The sequence below is a fragment of the Oryctolagus cuniculus genome, chromosome 1 (assembly GCF_964237555.1).
Source record: "Oryctolagus cuniculus chromosome 1, mOryCun1.1, whole genome shotgun sequence".
In the NCBI taxonomy this organism is placed as follows: Eukaryota; Metazoa; Chordata; class Mammalia; order Lagomorpha; family Leporidae; genus Oryctolagus; species Oryctolagus cuniculus.
Window position 1 is genome coordinate 19,854,759 of NC_091432.1, and position 23,491 is coordinate 19,878,249.

At 41.9% G+C, this 23,491-nt stretch overlaps 1 protein-coding gene across 34 annotated transcripts in view; it reads left to right on the forward strand.

Moving 5' to 3' along the window:
* The window catches only part of PHF21A (PHD finger protein 21A), a 219,553-nt gene that overhangs the window by 29,215 nt on the left and 166,847 nt on the right, over positions 1-23,491 (forward strand). For 23 of the 34 annotated variants that reach the window (XM_070071253.1, XM_070071251.1, XM_070071184.1 and 20 more), the window contains 4 exons: positions 2,908-2,945; positions 4,276-4,387; positions 12,683-12,825; positions 23,226-23,258. In XM_070071253.1, coding sequence (XP_069927354.1) covers positions 12,772-12,825; positions 23,226-23,258 — 87 coding nt within the window. In that variant the 5' untranslated portion in view covers positions 2,908-2,945; positions 4,276-4,387; positions 12,683-12,771. Of the gene's footprint in view, positions 1-2,907; positions 2,946-4,260; positions 4,388-12,682; positions 12,826-23,225; positions 23,259-23,491 lie in introns of those variants that run through there. The other 11 variants (XM_070071233.1, XM_070071257.1, XM_070071259.1 and 8 more) reach the window with 4 other exon arrangements.

Sequence of the window (23,491 nt, forward strand, 5' to 3'; positions counted from 1 at the left end):
AATTTATTCTAACTTATGTGTTTTGAAAGTATTTTTCAGTAACAAATCTGTATTGAAAAAATTAAGCAAATATGGTTAAAATTTTGAGCTGCCTTGGTTATAAATGTGAAATGTATACGAAAAACAAAATAAGTGGGCTTTCAATCAGTTTAACATGAGGAAATCATGCTTGCGTTAAATACTTTCTGCATTTGAGTAGTATAAAAAGTAAAATTTGATATATAATTCTGCTGCTCAGCCTCATTAAATTATAGGAATAAAATATTCACTTTTCTTTATCAATTTCCAGTGCTAGTCAGTAATCCCTTCAGAAGAAGCCCACTGGCAGCTCTGATGCACAGTTTCAGAATCACTTTTCTAAAAAAGATTTACTCTTTTTGGGTGTCAACCTCTGTGCAAACTGTGGCTGTGCTCAAACGTACAAATTTTAGCATCTGGTGTCCTCGGGTTGGCCACTTTGTGAAGCACCCTCATGGAGGTCCCCTGGACTTAAAGGATTCTAGGTTTTCAAATCTGCCCTAGATAGCTTATTTGAATGCGTTTTTGTTTTAAACTTTATACACAGATTTTTGAAAACATATTTCTCCAATGTTTCTGTAGTTTATGTACTCTTCTAAAAGAAGAGTACTGGGTACTGACACTGGGTAAGACAAAGTGAAGGCTGGCAGAGGAATCTCAGGGTCTGCAAGCTGTCCTCTGAGGTCTCTGCCTACTGGCCTGGTGACCTTTGAGGGAGTCATTTAACTTCTTGGGATTCGGGTTCCTGTGTGGTTTCTGCAGTCCTTACAGGCAGTTTTAAGAGCAGTTCCAAGAGGTCATGTTTTCATGATCTCTTGGTAAAATTCTTTCAATCTAAGATTGACTCTGCTACTGATTTTTGGAGGAAATGCCCTGGGATATGGTATGCATACCCAGTGCTGCCTTTTTTGATGAATATGACTTAATAGGAGTTCATGTGATTTTATTTTCTCATATGCCTTAAAAGTAGAAGGTAAAAATCCCAGTTCCATCCTGATCATTTTGTTTCAAACTATTTTATAGGTTCTGGATATAAGCATTTGTTTTTACATATATATACATATATATATATGTATATATTAATTGTCATCTCAGATTTTGTGGCTTGCTTTTCCACATTCTCAGTGGTATTTTTTTTTTTAGGATGAAGAAAAGGTCTTAATTATAGTTTAATTTATCAGTTGTTTTCCTTTTACTGTATTTTAAACGGGCAGTATTTTAATTCCTAATCAACAGTTTGGATAAAAACAGTTTTAGAAAATTATTCATTTAAGGAATAATGCTGTGGGAGATCAATGCTTAAGAAATTATCCCTAGATAACAAAAAAAAGGTAGTAGGGAAGATAAACCTGTAACAGAGAGTTTACATGTCTGTCCAGTCCAGTCAGTGCATTGGTTTAACACTCACTGAACATTTACTGTGTGCCTGGTCCTGTTTTGCGGGTCTTTTGAGTTGGTGCAGGGTCCTGTAGGTATCTGTAGTCTTAAGAATCCACTTTTGACCTAACTGCATTGCACATTTTCTCATGATTTTTCTTTTGGTTTGAGGTCATTCTAATCTAGGTGATTAGAATTATCATTTAGGTGGGCTTGAGAATTTTAAAAGGGACTCCTGCTAAAGAGGCAGGATAGAACAGCAAATTGAATTTCTTTTAGCTGTATGAATTGGGGACCTTTTAAATAATGTTACTGTATGTGTGGCCTGACTGTCCATGATTAAACAAAGATTATAATCGGAGTGACATAAAGATCTGTTGTATCCCCTAAAGAGATGAGACCCTATGGGAGTAACATCCTATAGTGTTTACAGCATGAGAGGAAAGAGCCATGGCACGTGGAGTTTAAGTAATTTCATATGAAATGTTAGGGGCAAATTAATTTTTTTCTCAAGATTTTATTTATTTGAGAGGTAGAGTTACAGACAGTGAGAGGAAGAGACAAAGGTCTTCCTTTTGTTGGTTCACTCCCCAAATGGCCACAACTGCTGGAGCTCCGCTGATCCGAAGCCAGGAGCCAGGAGTTTCCTCCAGGTCTCCCACGTGGGTGCAGAGGCCCAAGCACTTGGGCCATCTTCTACTGCTTTCCCAGGTGATAGCAAAGAGCTGGATTGGAAGAGGAGCAGCTGGGACTAGAACTGGCACCCATATGGAATGCTGGCACTGCAGGCGGAGGATTAACCTACTGCGCCAGAGCGCTGGCCCCTGATTAATTTTTATTTTCTAATATTGTATGAGGGTATCAAAACCTTGATTTTCTTTGTGGGTTTATCACTGGTCAGAAATGTGGCATAGGAAAAGAATCACTCTTGTCTGTGTGATTTACAGTTTAAAGTGGTGAGACACATGTCAGAAAGTGAATGAAGAATCTAATTAAAATTCTGACTGTACATTGTTTATTTACGTGTATAGTTGTATTTCATATATTATATCGTGCTCTGAATTTTAAAGACTAATGTAAGGCAAATCTATTTCAAGATTACTTGAAAGAAGGTCTTTTAAGTGGCCCAAACTAAAGACTGATGAGGTTTTGATTTGTTAATATAGAACAAGAAATAGTGAAGGTCATTGTTGCGGAGGAGGGTGTACTTGTATGTTATTGAGATGAGTTGCATTTGTTTTCTTTCTGTGTCTTAAGAAAGGGAAACTTTTCCTTGTCTTGAAAACCCATGGTAAAGAGGAGAGTTAATGAGCTTGAGTTCTTTCTTTGCTGTAAAAACTACTACCTGTTTCTTCCCTTCCTCCCCCTCCCTTTGGGTTTTAAAATTTTGGAGACTTGTATATGTTGCTTTCCGCTAAAGTCAGGTAGAAATTTTTAAGTCGCCAACTTTTGATGCCATCTCCTAAACCTGTATTTGTAGTCTAATTTCATTTCCCCCTTCTTCTGTTACAGGGGGATAGAGAGCTGGAGAGCCACTTTCCCCAAAATTGGTAAGTGTCTTTACTAGGCAGGCATAGAGTGCCTAATGCTGGATAATAATTCAAATATTTAGTGCTTTTTTTTTTTCCTTTTGCGAAAAAGCTTTCTTGCAGAAATGAGGCCTTGATGTTTACACTGAAGTGAAAGTGAATTTTTGTCTAGTTTCACCTAGCCATATCAAATGCATTTGTTTCTCTAATAATACTGCTAGGCTTGCATGTTCCTCATTTGATAACCTGTTAAAATATGAAGGTACCCCTTGCCAAAAATGTTCTTAATGCAGTGGTTAGGGTTGAGAATTCAAAAGTCAGGAAATTCAAAAGTTAAGATTCCCATTGTGTTTTATATTACTTAGTATGCTGTTAAATATGATGGCCTTAGTGTATGTGTGAAATTGCTAGGATAATAACTATGGGGACTTTGAATTTGAAATTTGGGATTCAGAAGCAGTTATATTCTTAATATTGGATTGGCTTCATGTCTGACACTGTTTTTAGCGTGTGATGTTCTATATAATTCTTACAGAGGAAAAACTAAGAGAGAGAGACGTGACGTATGAGGGCATATATACAAATACAGTTTTTCCCAGTATTTCATAGATTTTTAACAGCTTATAAATCATCACACTTAATCATTTCTTTGAATGTCTAATTCAAGATCACAGATTGCACAAGGCAGTCTAGTGATTAAGCATCAAATAAATATTAACTTTATTTGGGGAGTGTATGTTATGAAAAAAAAGCAAAACAAGATAGCTGGAATAGGGCAGTCCCTTACTGCAAGGGTGCTACTGTTTTTTTAATCCTCTCTCTCAAATAGTAATTAACTTAGTGGGTGGGTTAGATACAGTAGATATTTTGTTAAGACTTCTTTTTGGTCATTTATGGGCCTTGAGGTATGTCTCATATGTTTTAGGGATTGGGCTCTGAGCAGGAAAGGGGGCACTTGAACCAGTTAACCTTGCCTTTTAGTACCTTTTCATTCTACTTGTCTTTCCCTCATGGAACCTTTAAAATAAATAATGAGAATCCTGTAACCTCTGCTTTGAGATGCAATAGAGGCACAGAGACTTAGAGAAGGGAACTTAAGGACCTTCCCTTCCAGCCTTCTACCCTTGTGGCATATCTCCAGCATCCCTGACAGATTGTGATTCAGGCACACACTGGATACTACATTAAAAAAATATACTCCTGGTTTTCTGTAATGTGTTCTGAGGAACTGTAGTTCCACAGAAACTGAATAAATTTTATCGAGGTGGGGGTGGGGGGTGGGAAGGTGTTCTGTGGTCAAATAATTTGGGAAATGCTGCATTAAAAAGTTAAACAGGTTTCTTTACTGCAGGACTTCTCAGAACCTTTAATATGCTAATGTGCATTGTGAATCTCCGAGAGGGGGATATGATATGCAGCACTCTTGAATACTTCTAATGACAGGGAGCCCACTACCTCATAAGGTAACCCATTCCTTTTTTGTACAGCTCTAACGCTTAGTTTTTCTTTATACTTAGTTTTTCTTTATATTGATCTGAACCTATCTTCCATAATTTCTACTTTCATTAAGTATTTATGGGTTATGTTGAGACTACCACCCTCTTATGTTATTCTTTGTGTGGTGTATAATTTTAAGATCTGAGCAGGCTTATGTGGACAGCTAGCTCCCTCCCTCCCTCCCTCCCTTCCCTCCTTCCTTCCTCCCTCCCTCCCTCCCTCCCTCCCTCCCTTCCTCCCTTCCTCCTTCCCTCCTTCCTTCCTCCCTCCCTCCCTTCCTCTTTCCTCCTTCCTCCTTCCTTCCTCCCTCCCTCCCTCCTTCCTCCCTCCCTTCCTTCCTTCCTTCCTTCCTTCCCTCCTTCCTTCCTTCCTTCCGTCCATCCGTCAGTCCGTCCGTCCATCCTTTTCAAATAGCATTCTGGTAAATATGGCAGCCAATTCTAAAATCTTAACCTCATCGTCGTTATGCTTTTATACACTGCTCTCTAACTTATTTCATTTTGAATTTTTGTGAATTCAAGTTTTTGTCAGTGCTCCTGTTATTTTGTATGGTTGAGATGATTTCAGTAGACATGCTTCAGTTCTGTAAGGAAAGATGGGAGACCCAAGAATGTGAGTGTGCAGCCAGGCTGGGCCACAGGAAGTGGGCAGCTGCAGGTGGACGCTGGGACAGGCTGGCAGGCAGAGTGCAGGGCACTGCTGCGGACCTGAGGAGCTGGCAGCACGGAAGGGAAAGCCATGCCATAGGAGCCCTCAGGTGCAGGGGCTGTGACCGTCAGCTATCCCTGTGTTGTAAAATGAGGACCTGTTCCCTTCCTGCCCCCCCAAAACATAATAATTAGGAACTATCATTTAATAGGAAACAGTTAACTATTGAATTTAATAGTTTGGAAGCAACTGACTAAGGTGATTTTTGTCTGTGGCTGCCCGCAGATAACCTTGCTGGATTCTAAGGGCGGCCTCTGACATCAGGGTTACCAGACTTCCTGTGCCAGTAGCAATTGCTGTTGACCAGGGTGTGTAGGGGTCCCCAAGGAACTACCACCATGAAAATAGATTAAAACATGTTGACAATTTTTTGCTAAATGATAAGAAAGCAAATGTTTTAAATTCTTTTCTCACTTTTTTATTGATTCGTGTTAATAAATATTAATGCTTTCAGTAAATACTATTAAAAGACCTTTAGTTTTAGCACCCATGATACTTTTTAGCACTAATAATTGAGTTAATAAAGATATTATCTCCCAGCCTATTATACATATACTAAGAAATGAGTGTTTTGCACAAATTAAAACTTGATATTTGAATATTAGGTGCCTAGGATATGAAGTTAGGATACATAGAGCTGTCAAGACTTTCTACTGTTTCCCATTTTAAAAAATTAAGCCTACTTGAAACACTATGTCTGAGAATATAGATAAAAAGCAGAGGAATTTTACACCAAACAAATACCTGGTACAGAGAACACAAAATGACCCTGGTTAGGGACTCCTGGGGGCATACTGTGTCATGACTTACTGTTAGTTAAAATAACTGTTGATGGGGAAGTCCAGTTTTGATTGAACAAAGATTTATGTCAATTCAGTAACAGGGGAAAATATTTCTTAGTGGTAAAACCAGAGTTCTGGCTTTCCTGCAAGTTGCTGGGGTCATAACCAAGTATCTAGAGGTCATGTACTTCTAAGCAGAACTCTTCTCAGAAAATCAGACTCTTCATGGAGAATTCAAGAATTGAAATGCCTACAATCTTCCACAAGTATGCTATGTCAAGTTTTATAAAAACGGTTGTGAGTATGAAGAAAAGAATTCAGTGTGTTGAGGATAGCAGGAAGCTTCATAGTTTTCAAAGGGCTTTTCATTTAAGTTTACCTTGCATAATAATCTTACCAAGTAGGGGATTTTGTTCCCATTTTTCTGGTTTACAAGCAAACGTACCCTTAGTATGAGAGTAGTTAGTCACACAGTGAGTAAGTAGGATTTGTTCTTTTTGTTTTTGTTTTTTGGGATGATGAATATTTTTTCTAGATATCACAGCTACCTTCTACAGTGAGATTTGATTTTGTGTCTGTTTGGTTTGTTGGAGGGTTTATTTGTTCATGTATTTGGTTTATGTTTTGTTTTTGTTGTTTGAGGATGAGAGGCCAGTAGGCATCTGGGTAGGGTGACATCTCCAGCTTCGCAGATTGCAGACACTGGTATTTACATGGGTACCCACCCCTGCTCATGGTAGTATGTGGCGCTGCAGAGTGGTGAAGGGCATTGTGTCTGCATAGAATATGTCTATTACTGTCTTGGGAGTGTTTGTATTCACCTTGCAGCAACTGATTTGTTATTTATTATTTCTTAGAATTGGCCAAAAATAATAAGTCATCATTTATAAATTTAGCAAATAATGCTTTCTTTTGATACTATAAACTACCCCCGACTAGTGTTCAGATTATGGGTGCATGAATTGTCTAAGATCCCAAAGTGTTTTTAAAAGGACTCAACATGTGTTTGTCTTGTTTTTGAAAACTATAAATGTATTATAATATACATTTGTTCCTTTAGGCGGAGACCAGTCTCCTAAAGTTGATACACAGGAAGAGACCTTTCTAAGGAAGGATTTCAGATGAATTTTCTAAGCCTTCATAAGTTTTTCTGTAATCACTACCTTTTTTAACCCTTCAGTTTTATTTTGAAATAAAATGAGTAATTAGCGTTTAGAGTCCCTGCCAAATAAAACTTCATGCCTTACTGTGTCTCTAATAAGCAGACAATGACCTGATGGAGGACGTAAAAGCTGTCAGCTCCTCATTAACTTGAATTGCAGGCTTATTATCGTGCAGGCCACTCTTGGATATTTAGAATCTCCAGGTTAAACTCTACTTTTCCTTTTTCTTGTAAGCTTTTTTGTGGGATCAGTATAAAAATCTTATGATGCTTTATCTGTCATTTCCCAGTATGTTTTTCCTTGTTTAAAAAGTACATATTTTCCATGGAAAATTAGAAACTATCAGTACCCCGAAAAGAAGAAAATAATTAACTCTTGGAACCTACCACTCAGAAAACATCAGCAAATTCCAACATGCCATCTTACACAAATCCTGGGTCGTTCAGAGTATTACTGCTTTTACAGGTCTTCATCAGTTTGATAGACAAAATTCATCTTTTTAACATCTACATTTGTGTGTTGAAAATGGAAGTTTTCCATGTGTGTTGGTTATTGTTATTTTCTTTTCTATGAATTGCTTTTCACAGATTTGTGTTATTAGTTTGTGAGAGCTCTACTTGTATGAACTATATTAATACTTTGTTTTGTACATTTGTATGTTCTTCATGTTTTTAACTTCTCCTTTGTTTCCAGAGTTTATTGAGTTGAGCTCTGCTGTCACAGGTACTACTAGTAGGCTAAAATAAGGCCTTTCTGGTTTTGGAAATAGCCCTTCAATTTCAAGGTGATTCTTGATTTGACAAAAATTTTAAGGAATCACCTTTGGACACATTTTCTGATAGAAACTTGCAGGAATTAAAGCTAAGTACTGTTTACAAGAACAACTGTAATGCACAACTCAACATTTGAGTAAAGAAGTTATTTTAGAATTTAAAATTAAAGTGCCTCTGTAGTTTTAACATCTGCTATTGCTATACATGTAATATTGTTTGATGACAACAAAAATCTTGGTCCGAGTCTGTAATGTTTCTTATATTTACGTGTTTATTATAATTTAAAGCAGTTTTTAAAAGATCATTAACTAGAGTACCCAGATTTGTTCATCAAAAATGTCTCCTTAGGGCCGGCACCGTGGCTCACTTGGTTAATCCTCCGCCTGCAGTGCCCGCATCCCAAATGGGTGCGGGGTTCTAGTCCTGGTTGCTCTTCTTCCGGTCTAGCTCCCTGCTGTAGCCCGGGAGGGCAGTGGAGGATGGCCCAAGTTCTTGGCCCTCTGCACCCACATGGGAGACCAGGAGGAAGCACCTGGCTCCTGGCTTTGGATTGTCACAGTGCACCGGCCGTAGCAGCCATCTGGGGAGTGAACCAACGGAAGGAAGACCTTTTTCCTCTGTCTCTCTCTCTCTCACTAACTCTATCTGTCAAATAAAAAAAAAAAAGTCTCCTTTTCCAAATTATCTCCCCTAAGTATACTGCCTTTATGTAATTATTTGATTAGCAGTATCTTTGTAAAGTAAACCACAAATGTAAGTTAGGAGGAATTTTTCACTTTTAGAATTTGTTCCCTTTTGGGTTAACATATTTGATTTTATATAACATAGCATGTAAGCCCTAGGGGAGAGGTTAACTATGGATGTCTTAAGGCTAGTAATATTAAACAAATATAATAAAAGCCATTATTCATAAGGATACAAGAATGCTTCAGAAAGTTCCTGGAAAATGCATATTATTAAAAAACTGTGTGGATTTCAACTTTTTTTGCATCAAAATAAACTTAGTTTTAAATTTCATTTCTCCAAGAACTTTTTAAAGTGCACTCACATGTTCTGCAGTTGGTTATTCTGTTATAACTCTGTTAAAACAGTTTTCAAAGGACTTGTAGAAAACTTATTCAGTAATGGCTATGCAAGGTGAAGATGATGGTTCTCGTGCTGGTTTAAGGAGCAGCAGTTCTGGGTTTCCGATCGTTGTGAAAGCTGTACAGCTGCTCTAGCTACAGGTTTTATAGGGGCAAAGAAGAAAAGATATTTGAAGAAAAGTTTAAATTTATTTAGGCAAAGACAGACTTTTGCTTTGGCAGAGTTCCTAAAATCATGTCTTAAACCACACTCAAGAAAAATAGAGGAAAAAAGTTAAAGGATAAATTAGCCATTGAGTTAATTTAAATTGCAATAGTGCTGAGCAGAGGGGATAGGAGAGTTAGGATGGGTGTCACATTCAGGTTCCTGAATCTAGACCTCTGATTGTATCTCCATAGGCAGTTCCCTGTGCAGTCAAAAGAGGCATGCTGGGCCGGTGCCATGGCTCACTAGGCTAATCCTCCACCTGCGGCGCCGGCACCCCGGGTTCTAGTCCCAGAAGGGGTGCCAGATTCTGTCCCGGTTGCTCTTCTTCCAGTCCAGCTCTCTGCTGTGGCCCAGGAGGGCAGTGGAGGATGGCCCATGTACTTGGGCCCTGCACCTGCATGGGAGACCAGGAGGAAGCACCTGGCTTCTTCCTGGCTTTGGATTGGCCCAGCGCTGGCCATAGTGGCCATTTGGGGGGTGAACCAATGGAAGGAAGACCTTTCTTTCTGTCTCTCTCTCTTACTGTCTAACTCTGCCTGTCCAAAAAAAAAAAAAAAAAAGAGGCACGTTGGCAGGTTTGAAAGAAAGGTGATGTTCCATTGCCAGACCACATCGTACGTTACGCATGACAGATATATTTTTAATATCCCTGTCGTAACTTTGTGCATAGCACAGTTAAATTGCATTGCATTTATCTGTGTTAAGTGTTCATTTGTTAAATTTTAGTAAATTATACCAGAATTTCCTTGTTTTGAGTTTCTTTATTTTTTTATTTTTTGACAGGCAGAGTTAGACAGTGAGAGAGAAACAGAGAAAAAAGGTCTTCCTTCCATTGGTCCACCCCTCAAATAGCTGCTATGGCCGGCGTGCTGCGCCGATCCGAAGCCAGGAGCCAGGTGCTTCTCCTGGTCTCCCACACGGGTGCAGGACCCAAGGACTTGGGCCATCTCCACTGCACTCCTGGGCCACAGCAGAGAGCTGGACTGGAAGAGGAGCAATCGGGACAGAATCCAGCACCCCGACCGGGACTAGAACCCGGGGTGCCGGCACTGCAGGTGGAGGATTAGCCTAGTGAGCCACGGCACCGGTCGAGTTTCTTTATTTTGTGAATAGAATAAGAGCCCATCTGAATGAAAGTACTCACATATGCTTTAACTCATGGGAGACCCTGAACTCTCCAGTCCACTCTGTGCGACTAAAAAGATGTATGACTGTGTTATGTGTCTTTCTAAGGACAGCGTATGCTGGGTGTTGCAGTCTCCCTGACCAGCCCCTCACCTCTGGCAGAACTGAGCTTGATTTGCTCACTGGCCTCAGTATGTGGTATATAACTCAGGGAGAGCACGTAGTGGGTCAGCATGTGGTATATAACTCAGGAGAGCACGTAGTGGGTCAGCATGTGGTATATAACTCAGGGGAGAGCACGTAGTGGGTCAGTATGTGGTATATAACTCAGGAGAGCACGTAGTGGGTCAGTATGTGGTATATAACTCAGGGAGAGCACGTAGTGGGTCAGCATGTGGTATATAACTCAGGGAGAGCACGTAGTGGGTCAGCATGTGGTATATAACTCAGGAGAGCACGTAGTGGGTCAGCATGTGGTATATAACTCAGGAGAGCACGTAGTGGGTCAGCATGTGGTATATAACTCGGGGCAGAGCACACAGTGGGTCAGTATGTGGTATATAACTCGGGGCAGAGTACGTAGTGGGTCAGTATGTGGTATATAACTCAGGAGAGCACGTAGTGGGTCAGCATGTGGTATATAACTCAGGAGAGCATGTAGTGGGTCAGCATGTGGTATATAACTCAGGAGAGCACGTAGTAGGTCAGCATGTGGTATATAACTCAGGAGAGCACGTAGTGGGTCAGCATGTGGTATATAACTCAGGAGAGCACGTAGTGGGTCAGTATGTGGTATATAACTCAGGAGAGCACGTAGTGGGTCAGTATGTGGTATATAACTCAGGAGAGCACGTAGTGGGTCAGTATGTGGTATATAACTCAGGGAGAGCACGTAGTGGGTCAGCATGTGGTATATAACTCAGGAGAGCACGTAGTGGGTCAGTATGTGGTATATAACTCAGGGAGAGCACGTAGTGGGTCTGTATGTGGTATATAACTCAGGAGAGCACGTAGTGGGTCTGTATGTGGTATATAACTCAGGAGAGCACACAGTGGGTCAGCATGTGGTATATAACTCAGGAGAGCATGTAGTGGGTCTGTATGTGGTATATAACTCAGGAGAGCACGTAGTAGGTCAGTATGTGGTATATAACTCAGGAGAGCACGTAGTGGGTCAGCATGTGGTATATAACTCAGGAGAGCACACAGTAGGTCAGTATGTGGTATATAACTCAGGAGAGCACACAGTGGGTCAGTATGTGGTATATAACTCAGGAGAGCACGTAGTGGGTCAGTATGTGGTATATAACTCAGGAGAGCACGTAGTGGGTCAGCATGTGGTATATAACTCAGGAGAGCACGTAGTGGGTCAGCATGTGGTATATAACTCGGGGCAGAGCACACAGTGGGTCAGTATGTGGTATATAACTCAGGAGAGCATGTAGTGGGTCAGTATGTGGTATATAACTCAGGGAGAGCACGTAGTGGGTCAGCATGTGGTATATAACTCAGGAGAGCACGTAGTGGGTCAGTATGTGGTATATAACTCAGGGAGAGCACGTAGTGGGTCTGTATGTGGTATATAACTCAGGAGAGCACGTAGTGGGTCAGCATGTGGTATATAACTCAGGAGAGCACGTAGTGGGTCTGTATGTGGTATATAACTCAGGAGAGCACGTAGTGGGTCAGTATGTGGTATATAACTCAGGGCAGAGCACACAGTGGGTCAGTATGTGGTATATAACTCGGGGAGAGCACGTAGTGGGTCAGTATGTGGTATATAACTCAGGGAGAGCACGTAGTGGGTCAGCATGTGGTATATAACTCAGGGGAGAGCACGTAGTGGGTCAGCATGTGGTATATAACTCAGGAGAGCACGTAGTGGGTCAGCATGTGGTATATAACTCAGGAGAGCACCTAGTGGGTCAGCATGTGGTATATAACTCAGGGAGAGCACGTAGTGGGTCAGTATGTGATATATAACTCAGGAGAGCACGTAGTGGGTCTGTATGTGGTATATAACTCAGGAGAGCACGTAGTGGGTCAGTATGTGGTATATAACTCGGGGCAGAGCATGTAGTGGGTCAGCATGTGGTATATAACGCTGGACAGTGCGCATAGTGGGTCAGTATGTCGTATATAACTCAGGGAGAGCACAGTCGGGTGCTTAGATGTTTACCTAACCCAATATAACCCTTACGTTGTTCTTTTCATTTCTAAGATATTTGAAGTATTCTGTAGAGGAATACACAAAGGATAAAACTCAGAAAATTTTGGTACCAAATTGTTTTGGGAAAAAAAAATGTGGGAATTTTTTGCTTTGTGTTAGAGAATCAATTTTTTTATTAAAATTTTATGTAACATATATTTTCTGTATTTCTAATGTAATGACTTGAAACACATTATGATTTCTACAGCTGCAGTGAGAAGAGGAGTTTGTTACTTTAAACAGAGGCTGAAGAACCTATAAATTAGCAGGCCTAATAGAAAGTGGAGAAGGTAGAGGATGGAGTTGCAGACTCTACAGGAGGCTCTTAAAGTGGAAATTCAGGTTCACCAGGTAAGTTGTGATTGGTTCTCCCACATCTTGTTACTAAGTAATGGCTACGGTTAGTCAACAGGCCCATCTCTGGTTTTCAGCATAGTTTTAATTGTCTGTAAGACAGTTATACGAAAGTCATGTCATTTGCCTTTTGATACTAGTTTTAAGAACTTTGATAAATACTCCTGACTTCCATTCCAGAAAAAAACTGAAAAATTTTTTTTCATATCCCAAAAGTATTGAAAAAAAACTTGTTTTGATTAGTCCAGCTGGAGGCCTTGGAGAGCCACGTGTGTTAAGGAAAGGGGCGTGTTTAAGTCAGCTGTTACGTGCACTGAGGTTTGTGCTCTTAGGTGACTCACCCGCCTTAATTCCAATCTTTAGTGAAGAAAGTCTGATCGACTTCATAGATGTTTAAATTTCAAACTTCACAGTTTTTACAATTTGCCTCAAGTACCTAGACCAATAACCTCTTAAGTATATAGCTATAAAACATATAAATAAAATATATTATAAATATAATCTCTAGTTTCTATAATATTAATAAATATATATTAATATAGCAATATATAAAAATAAATTTAACCATAATCAAAACACTGCCCTAACTCAATTGTTAACATTTATTATGTTAAATAATATATTAAATAATATCATAACATTTATTATGTTAAATAATATTTTAGATCTGGTTTTTAGATATTAGCTGGACATTAGGCACAGGGCCTGCTATTCATACATATAAAGTACTTAGTACTCAAAAGTGATAAATAATGATAAGTTGACTAGTTTTGAATCAGTTGTCAGTGTGGGAGTGGAGAGAAGGGAACTGTTGCTTTAAAGTTTTACTTTTGTTTTTGAGATATACTGAGGCAGGGGAGAGTTAGTGTCAGGGCTGGGTTGGCTGGTGCCAGGAACCAGGAATACAATCTAGATCTCCCACATGGATGGAAGGAACCTAGTTACTTGAGTTATTACCATTGCAGGTGGGTAGGACTCAGGAGCCAGAACTAAGTACTTCAGTATGGGATGCGGGTGTCTTAAGTGTTAGGCTTGGGGCTGGCGCTGTGGCACAGTAGGTTAATCCTCCACCTGTGGCACCGGCATCCCATGTGGGCACCGGTTCTAGTCCTGGCTGCTCCTCTTCCAGTCCAGCTCTCTGCTAAGGCCTGGGAAAGCAGTAGAAGATGGCCCAAGTGCTTGGGCCCCTGCACCCATGTGGGAGACCTGGAGGAAGCTTCTGGCTCCTGGCTTTGGATCAGCTTGGCTCTGGCCAATGTGGCCATCTGGGGAGTCAATCAGCAGATGGAAGACCTTTCCCTCTGTCCCTTCCACTCACTGTCTATAACTCTACCTCTCAAATAAGTAAATAAAATCTTAAAAAAATATTAATGCTAGGCTAAACACCTGCTCTGGGAACTACTTTTAAAGGTGTTTATTAGGGACTGGCACTGTGACTCAATATGTTAAGCCTCCATCTGCTGTGCTGGCATCCCATGTGGGCACTGGTTTGTGTCCCAGCTGCTCCTCTTCTGATCCAGCTCTCTGCTCATGCACCTGGGATAGCAGTAGAAGATGGCCCAAGTCCTTGGGCCCCTGCACCTGTGTGGGAGACCCGGAAGAAGCTCCTGGCTCCTGGCTTCATATTGGCTCAGCTCTGCCATTGCAGAATTGAGAAGTGAACCAGTGGATGGAAGACCTTTCTGTCTCTCTCCCTCTCTGTCTGTAACACTACCTCTCAAATAAATAAACACGGGGTTTTTTTGGAAGGTGTTAAGGCTTTTGGTACAGTGGGGAAGTTGCAGCTTGGGATGTCCTGATCTCAGAGTTCCTGAGTTGAAGTCCCTGTTCTGCTCTGGTCCAGCTTCCTGCTGATGCACACCCTGGAAGGCAGCGGGTGACGGATCAGGTAACTGGGTCCCTGCCACTCACATGGGAGCCCGGTTTGAGTTCTCTCTCCTTTTCAAATAAAATGAAAAGTAAATTATAACTAAAGGTGGTTGTTCTTGGGTCTAGTTTGCCTTGTTTTATCTGAATAGTCTAATGTAAAATTCATTTCTACAGTTAATGGGCAAATATCTTGGATTTTGATAACTACTAGATTTACACATTGTCCAAAATCAGTGTAGATAAAAACTTACAGGAAAGCCTCAAAGACACTTACATATTTTAAAAACTATTATCTTATTTATTTGATAGGCAGAGAGAGAGAGAAAGAGAAAGGCATCTCCTATCCAACAGTTTATTACCTAGATGGTTGGAATAGCCAAGGCTGCTCCAGGCCAAAGCTGAACTCAGTCTGGGTTTCCATGTAGGTAGCAGAGACCCCTGTACTTGTGCCATCAACTGCTGGCTCCCAGGGGTGCACGTTAGCAGAAAGCTGGGATCAGAAGTAGAGCTGGGGGCCGGCGCCGTGGCTCAATAGGGTAATCCTCTACCTGTGGCACTGGCACCCTGGGTTCTAGTCCCAGTCGGGGTGCCAGATTCTGTCCCGGTTGCTCCTCTTCCAGTCCAGCTGTCTGCTGTGGCCCGAGAGTGCAGTGGAGGATGGCCCAAGTCTTTGGACCCTGCACCCGTATGGGAGACCAGGAGAAGCACCTGGCTCCTGGCTTCGGATAAGCGCGGTGTGCCGGCTGCAGTGCGCCAGCCACAGCGGCCATTGTGGGGTGAACCAACGGAAAAGGAAGACCTTTCTCTCTGTCTCTCTCACTGTCCACTCTGCCTGTCAAAAAAAAAAAAAAGTGGAGCTGGGTCTCAAACCCAGGTGCTCTGATATGGAGCAGGGGTGTCCTAGGCAGTGTCCTTTTTTTTTTTTTTTGGACAGGCAGAGTTAGACAGAGAGAGAAAGGTCTTCCTTCCGTTGGTTCACCCCCAAAATGGCCGCTATGGCTGGCGCTGCGCCAATCCAAAGCCAGGAGCCAGGTGCTTCTCCTGGTCTCCCATGCGGGTGCAGGGCCCAAGCACTTGGGCCATCCTCCACTGCCCTCCTGGGCCACAGCAGAGAGCTGGACTGGAAGAGGAGCAACAGGGACAGAATCTGGTGCCTAAACTGGTACTAGAACCCGGGGTGCCGGCGCCACAGGCAGAGGATTAGCCTAGTGAGCCGCGGCGCCGGCCTAGGTAATGTCTTAATCACTGTGCATGCCCACATGCCTGCTAAGTTTGTTTTCAAGAAATTTGCCTTTTTTTTTTTTTTTGACAGGCAGAGTGGACAGTGAGAGAGAGAGACAGAGAGAAAGGTCTTCCCCAATGGCCGCTGTGGCCAGTGCGCTGTGGCCGGCGCACTGCGCTGATCCAAAGCCAGGAGCCAGGTGCTTCTCCTGGTCTCCCATGCGGGTGCAGGGCCCAAGGACTTGGGCCATCCTCCACTGCCCTCCCGGGCCACAGCAGAGATCTGGCCTGGAAGAGGAGCAACTGGGACAGAATCTGGCGCCCAAATCGGGACTAGACTCCGGGGTGCTGGCGCTGCAGGCGGAGGATAAGAAATTTACTTCTAATACTATTTTTCCATTAACTTTTTTTTCAATTTGGGAAGCAGAGATCAGAGACCACGAGCTCTCATTTACTGATTCACCCCCTAAAAATCCACAGCAGCCATTGGTGGAACATGGCTGAAAGGAGGAGGCTTTGTACATCCAGGTCTCAGCTGTGTGGGTGGCAAGAATGCAGTCGCTTGAGTCATCAACACTGGCTCCCTGTCTGCATTAACAGGAGGCCAGAGTCAGGAGCTGAGGCCAGCAGTGAACCCAGGCACTGTGGTAAAGGAGATAGCCATCTTAACCTCTAGGTTATATAATTTTTACATTAAATTTTCTGTATTTTCAGAAATCCCTGCTGTTGCTTTGGATCTTGTTAACTTATGTTCAGCAGCAGAGTTTGGTGGAAAGGTGGGCTTATTTTAGTGTCTAATAATTTATACATATCAGATTTTATTTGGCCTGTCTTCTGATTCTAATTGAAAAGAATAAATTTGTTCATGGGACTGGCGCTGAGGTGCAGTGGGTTAACGCCCTGGCCTGAAGCACCAGCATCCCATATGGGCGCCGGTTCTAGTCTTGGCTGCTCCTCCCTTCCAGTCCAGCTCTCTGCTATGGCCTGGGAAAGCAGAAGATGGCCTGAGTCCGTTAGCCCCTATACCCATATGGGAGACCAGAAGAAGCTCCTGGCTCTTGGCTTCGGATCAGTGCAGCTCCGGCCGTTGCAGCTGATTGGGGAGTGAACCAGCGGATGGAAGACCTCTCTCTCTGTCTCTACCTCTCTCTGTAACTCTGTCTTTCAAATAAATAAAGTAAATCTTGGGCCACCTTCTACTGCTTTCCCAGGCCATAGCAGAGAGCTCGATGGGAAGAGGAGCAGCTGGGACTAGAACCGGCGCCCATATGGGATGCCAGTGCTTCAGGCCAGGGCTTTAACTCGCTGTGTCACAGTGCTGCCCCCCCCCCCCAAAAAAATTTGTTCACAAAAAGAATCCATGGAGCTGGCATTGTGGGATAGCAGTAAACCTTCCCCCTATAGTGCTGGCATCCCATATGGATGCTGGTTCCTGTCCCAGCTCCTCTACTTTCTTTCCTTTTCCTTTTCCTTTTCCTTTTCCTTTTCCTTTTCCTTTTCCTTTTCCTTTTCCTTCCTTCCTTCCTTCCTTCCTTCCTTCCTTCCTTCCTTCCTTTCTTTCTTTCTTTCTTTCTTGATTTATTTATTTATTTATTTATTTTATTTGAGAGAGTTACAGAGAGAGGTAGAGACAGAGAGGATTACCATCCACTGGTTCATTCCCCAGATGACTGCAACGGCCAGAGCTGAGCCGATCCACAGCCAGGAGCCAGGAGCTTCTCCTATGCAGGTGCAGGAGCCCAAGGACTTGGGCCATCTTCTGCTTTCCCAGGCCATAGCAGAGAGCTGGATTGGAAGTGAAGCAGCCGGGACTTGAACCAGTGCCCATATGGGATGCCGGCGCTGAAGGCCATGGCTTTAACCCACTGCGCCACAGCACCATCCCCCGGCTGTTCCACTTTTGATCCAGCTCCCTGCTAATGGCTTGGGCAAAACAGTGGAAGGTAGCCCAAGTGCTTGTGCCCCTGCTACCCATATGGAGACCTAGAAGAAGCTCCTGGCTTTGGCCTGGCCCAGTCCCAGCCATTGTGGCCATCTGGGAAGTGAATCAGGATGGAAGACCTCTCTGTCTATAACTCTGACTTTCAAACAAATAAAGAAATCTTAAAAGAAAGGAAGGAGGGGGGAGGGAGGGAGGGGGAGAGAGAGAGAGAGAGAGAGAAAGAGAAAGAGAGAGGGAGGGAGGAAGGGAGGAGGGAGGGAGGAAGGAAGAAAGGAAGGAGGGAAGGAAGAATGAATCCTGTCAGGCTAGGTGTTAGGCCTAATGCTTAAGACATCGCATCCCATATCTAGAGTCCCCAGGTTTGTGTCTTGGTTCCAGTTCTAATTCCAGCTTCTTACTAATGTGGACAGTGAGGGGAACAGGTGATGGATCAAGTACTTGGGTCTCTATTACCCATGTCGGAGGCCTTGATTGAGTTCCTGGCTCCCAGCTTCAACCTGGCCCAGACCTGGCCATTGCAGGATCTGGGAGTGAACCAGTGAATGAGAATTCTCTCTGGCTTACTTTCTCTGTGATCTGCCTGCCCCTCAAATAAATAAAATAAATAAAGTTTAAAAAAAATCTAATATACTGAGATGAGAAGTTTAAATATAATTTTCAAAAAGAGCAATCTTGTCTTTTTCCTGGATGAAAATATTTTAGTGTAGAGGTGTGTCGAACACTGGTTTGGTTGAATGGCAAGTAATAGAAGTTAAACTCATGAGTTTTTCAAAGTTGATATTATCATAGAATGGATTTTGGGAGTGCAGTAATCACTCTGAAATTTCAGTCAAAAAAATTTTATGATATTATTTGTGACTTAAGGAGTTTTTCCTCTTCTCAAGAAGTATTGGCATGGTAATGTTAAATATTGAAAGAATATTTCTTATCAAAAAATACTGAGATGGTAGTCATTTGGTGTAGTGGTTAAGACAGCACTGGGGATACCCACATACCATATTGGAGCACCTGGGTTCTAGTCTCAGCTCCACTTCTGAATCCAGCTTCCTGTTCATGCACACCCTGGGAGGCAGCAGGAGATGACTGAAGTACTTGTTCCTTGTCATTCATGTAAAAGGACGTAAATTGAGTTCTGGGCTTGTGTGTGTTTTTTTTTTTTTTTTTTTTTTTTTTTTTTTTTTTTTTTTTTAAGATTTATTTATTTATTTATTTATTTGACAGAGTTACAGACAGTGAGAGAGAGAGACAGAGACAGAGAAAAAGGTCTTCCTTCTGTTGGTTCACTCTCCAAATGGCCGCAATGGTCGGATCTGCGCTGATCTGAAGCCAGGAACCAGGTGCTTCTTCCTGGTCTCCCATGTGGGTGCAGGGCCCAAGCACTTGGGCTATCCTCCACTGTACTCCCAGGCCACAGCAGAGAGCTGGACTGGAAGAGGAGCAACCAGGCCTAGAACCCAGCGCCCATATGGGATGCCGGTGCGCAGGTGGAGGATTAACCTAGTATGTCACGGCGCCGCCCTGGGCTCCTGCTTTTGACCTGACCCATCCCTGGCCATGTAGTCATTTGGCAAATGAAGCAGCAGATGGATGATCTTTCTCTGTCTTTGTCTCTTTCTCTCTCTCTCTTTTATATTTATTTATTTGAAAGAGTTACACAGAGAGAGAAGGAGAGGCAGAGAAATCTTCAATCCACTGGTTCACTTCCCAATCAGCTGCAATAGCCAGAGCTGCACTGATCTGAAGCCAGGAGCCAGGAGCCAGGAGCTTCTTCTAGGTCTCCTGCTTGGGTGCAGGGGCCCAAGGACTTGGGCCATCTTCTACTGCTTTCCCAGGCCATAGCAGAGAGCTGGATTGGAAGTGGAGCAGCTAGAACACGAACTGGCACCCATATGGGATGCTGGCACTGCAGGCCAGCGGCTCCACCTGCTACACCACAGCGCCGGCCCCTCTCTCTTTCAAAGTAAAAGAAAGTTAGCATTCTACTTTTATTTCCTCCTCACAAGAAATGAGCAAGTCCCAAAAAGCCTTTCTTGAAAAACTCATGACCTAAATTGAACTTAATTACTAAATTAAATGAAGTTCTTAAGTATTATTTTGTTTCATATTTTGAATTCAAGTATGTTAGTTTTATAAACATTATAATTATGAAAAAATTTATTCTGTTTTAGCAGCTAATTAAAATTTTTAAATTATATTTGTTGACTGAGAAGGGAAGGAATATTCTTTCTAAAATTCTTTTTTAACATTATCTTAATATTCAGATTAACTGCCAATCTATTTTCCTGTATAGTAGCTATTTTTCAGTCATAAAATTAATAACTTTCATATTCATCCTTAATCACTACACATTTTGTTTTTATAATAATAAACCTTTATTTGTCAATTAACATTTTAACATACATAGCATAACTATATCTCCATTTACATCTGAAATAATTTCTTACTTTTGAAAAGAAAATACTAAATCCAAATGACATGCATTGTTCATAAAATTGCTATTGGATATGAGGTAACCTACACCATCATTCATCATGACAAGTTCAAGGATGCCAGAAGTGATATCTACATAGGTGCTTTGGTTATTAGGCTGAGGCCAAAGCCAGAACATACATTTAACTAGAATTAGGGCAAAAGGCAACCTTTAGTGCCTTTACAGTAGGAAATGAAATTAGGGTTGAAATTGAGCTTGCTGGATCAACTATATGTTATGAAACTACCTGGTAAGGCTGTGGTGGAAGTTTGTTTTCGTTTATGTTTTCTTTATGAATGGGGAGGTGGTTAATAAAGTAACAATATATACATAGTTGATATTCATTAATATTAGCCTGTGGTGAACATCTCACCTTTTTGGGGAGAATGAGCTTTTTTTCTGCCTTTCTTTGCTCTTCTGTGAATGTGGTGAAGTTGTATTTGAACCTTTGGAGGATTCACTCCGTGTGGATACAGAAAGATATGAAGCAGAGGTTAGCCAGCTTTTTCTGTAAAGGGCCGAATACTAAAATATTTTAGACTTTGCAGGTGAGATGTCGTCTCTCACAACCACTCGGTTTTGCTGATATACAGACAGAATAGACAATATATAAATGCATGACTGTGACTGTGTTCCATACAGATTTATTTACAAAAACAAGTGGTGAGCCGGATCTGGCTTATTGGGCTGCTGTTTGCTTACCCTTGGCGTAAAGTATATCTTCATGGAAAGTTGCTGCATTCTTGCAGTAGACAGGAACCTCACTTTGATAACTCAATGTCACCATGAAATCACCAGGGGTTTGGGTAGTCTAGGAAGTTGCCCAGCTTGTCCAGTCCCGATTGACTAAGATAGAGTTTAACTGCTGGCAGATAGAAAAGTTGGCTTATTTATCTCCTCCAAAGGTGGAGACTCAGGGTGAGGTGGTTACCAGTCATATTTTAAATTCCAATGTTGTGGAAGAAGACTTTTCAGCTTCAAAAAATGACTTTAATATATATTAGCAGACAAGTCTCTTAGCCAAGTAAAAAAGAAGAATTGAGCTTTTTTCATTGCATTGAAGAATGTGGCTAGCATTAGTCAAAATGTTCATGTATGAAACCTTATGTTTCAATTCCATTGAACTGTTAGAATATATATTATTATCATTTTGTAGGTTAATATGAGGGTATAATACAGCTGCTAGAATCAAATATGAAGTGAACTATAGTGATATTATACCCAGTATATTTGGAAGTCGTTGGTTGGCAACTTCAGGTGGATAGGTTGGGTCTTAGTACCAGGAACAAAGACTTTTGGGGGCTGGCATTGTGGCATAGTGGGTAAAATCACTGCCTGCAGTACTGGCATCCCATATGGGCACTGGTTCATATCCTTGCTGCTCTACTTCAGATCCAGCTCCCTGCTAATGGCCTGAGGAAAGCAATGGAACATGGCCCAAGTTCTTGGGCTCCTCTACCCCTGTGGGAGACCTGGATGAAGCTTCTGGCTTCTGGTTTTGGCCTGGCCCAACTCTGGCCATTGAGGTTTCTAGGGAATGAACCAGCAGATGGAAGATCTCTCTCTGTCTCCCTCTCTCTTTGTAACTCTACCTTTCAAATAAATAAATCTTTTTATTTAAAAAGGAAAAGGAAAAAGACTTTTGACCAATTAGAATAAATATTAAATGTCATTTATTATACATACATTTTACTCAAGATTATATATTTCTCAACCTAGTCGCTCATCTTAAAATTAGTCTCGTGAGCATATCATACAGCAGATCAAAAGCAGGAAATTTGAAGTGGGGGTCAGAGATGTTAGAAGAAGGCAGCATAACAGTAGCAAGATTTGCTGGCTGACTACGTGGTATTACGGAGTAGATTGAAGAGCTGGAATGCAGACAGAAAAACTGTTTAAAACGTAGCCTTTTATTGTAAGAACCTTATTGTGTTGTTTGCAGTACGCTATATTAATTGATGAACTCATGCTTCCAAGTGGCAATAAAATCTTGAGTTTTGTTTGTTTGTTTGTTTAAGAAGGTATATATTTTGGGAAGATTTTGTTTTATGACGGAGCAGTTTAGAAGACCCTGTCACCTAGAGAGAGTCACAGACTTTCTCCTTATATGAAAAATTTACTTGAGGAGCAGCTTGCCTCCCATCACTTTCAGGAATCAGCCTTCTGATAGTGTTTCCTTTCGAATGCTTCTGTCCATGGTCATGATTTCCTTTGGGCATGATGTTTTTGGAAGATCAGTTAGGTTGAATGCCATTCATCGTCCTTTTAAAAACATTTGTTTGGGCCTCTATTTTCCCTAGTAGAGCCCTTCCCCATTCAGTACTGAAGAAGCGCTGCCTTTCCCAGAGGAGCCAGATAGGTGGAGTCTTGCGTTGTTCCTCCACTTGCTCTTGAACACCGAACATCCCCGCTCGCTGCTGAACGTGGGGAAGACATTGGCAGAGTCACATCTGACTCTGTTGTTAGAAGCAGACAAACAGGCCTGTCACATGTGTACTCTGCTCTGTACCAAGAAGGCGGTTTTCTGTGGGAGCAGCTTTTTTCCGCGCCTCACCTGGGCCCAGAGGGTGAGGACGTTGTGGAGGGCCGCGTGGCGTCTGGAGACCCAGCGTACTGAAATTGCCTTCAGAAGCCTCTCTCCCCGTCCTGGCTCCAGTTTTCAAAACCATACACTTTTTCAATTCCGATATCTGGTGTTAGGGTGATTGTGTTTCTGCAAAGAGGAGTGCTTTGTTAGTCTTTTTCGTGAATCACAGAAGTCTTGGGCCTATTCTGAATGTGGTGTTGCTCATTTTTCTAAATTGACTCAGAACTCTAGATTTTTGAGCTAAGCCTGATTAGCCACAGAGAGTTAATGTGTAAGACTGATGGCTCTTTTTCTTTCTTTATTACCAGAAACTGGTTGCTCAGATGAAGCAGGATCCACAGGTAAAGTACCATTGTTATTCATTTAATTTTTAAATTAAAAGTAGCTTAAAATAAAATGACCATGAACTAATGAAATGCAGAGTTTAGAGGTCTGTTTCATCGCTAGCAGCAAGTCCTTTGAGTGTGTTGGTCTTTGTCCTTTCATGGTTTAGGGAAGCCCAGTCCCTTTTTTTTGCAGTATAGCTATCATTTCATCTTTGTTACTTCTGTTCTGCTTTTATGTTAATTGCTTT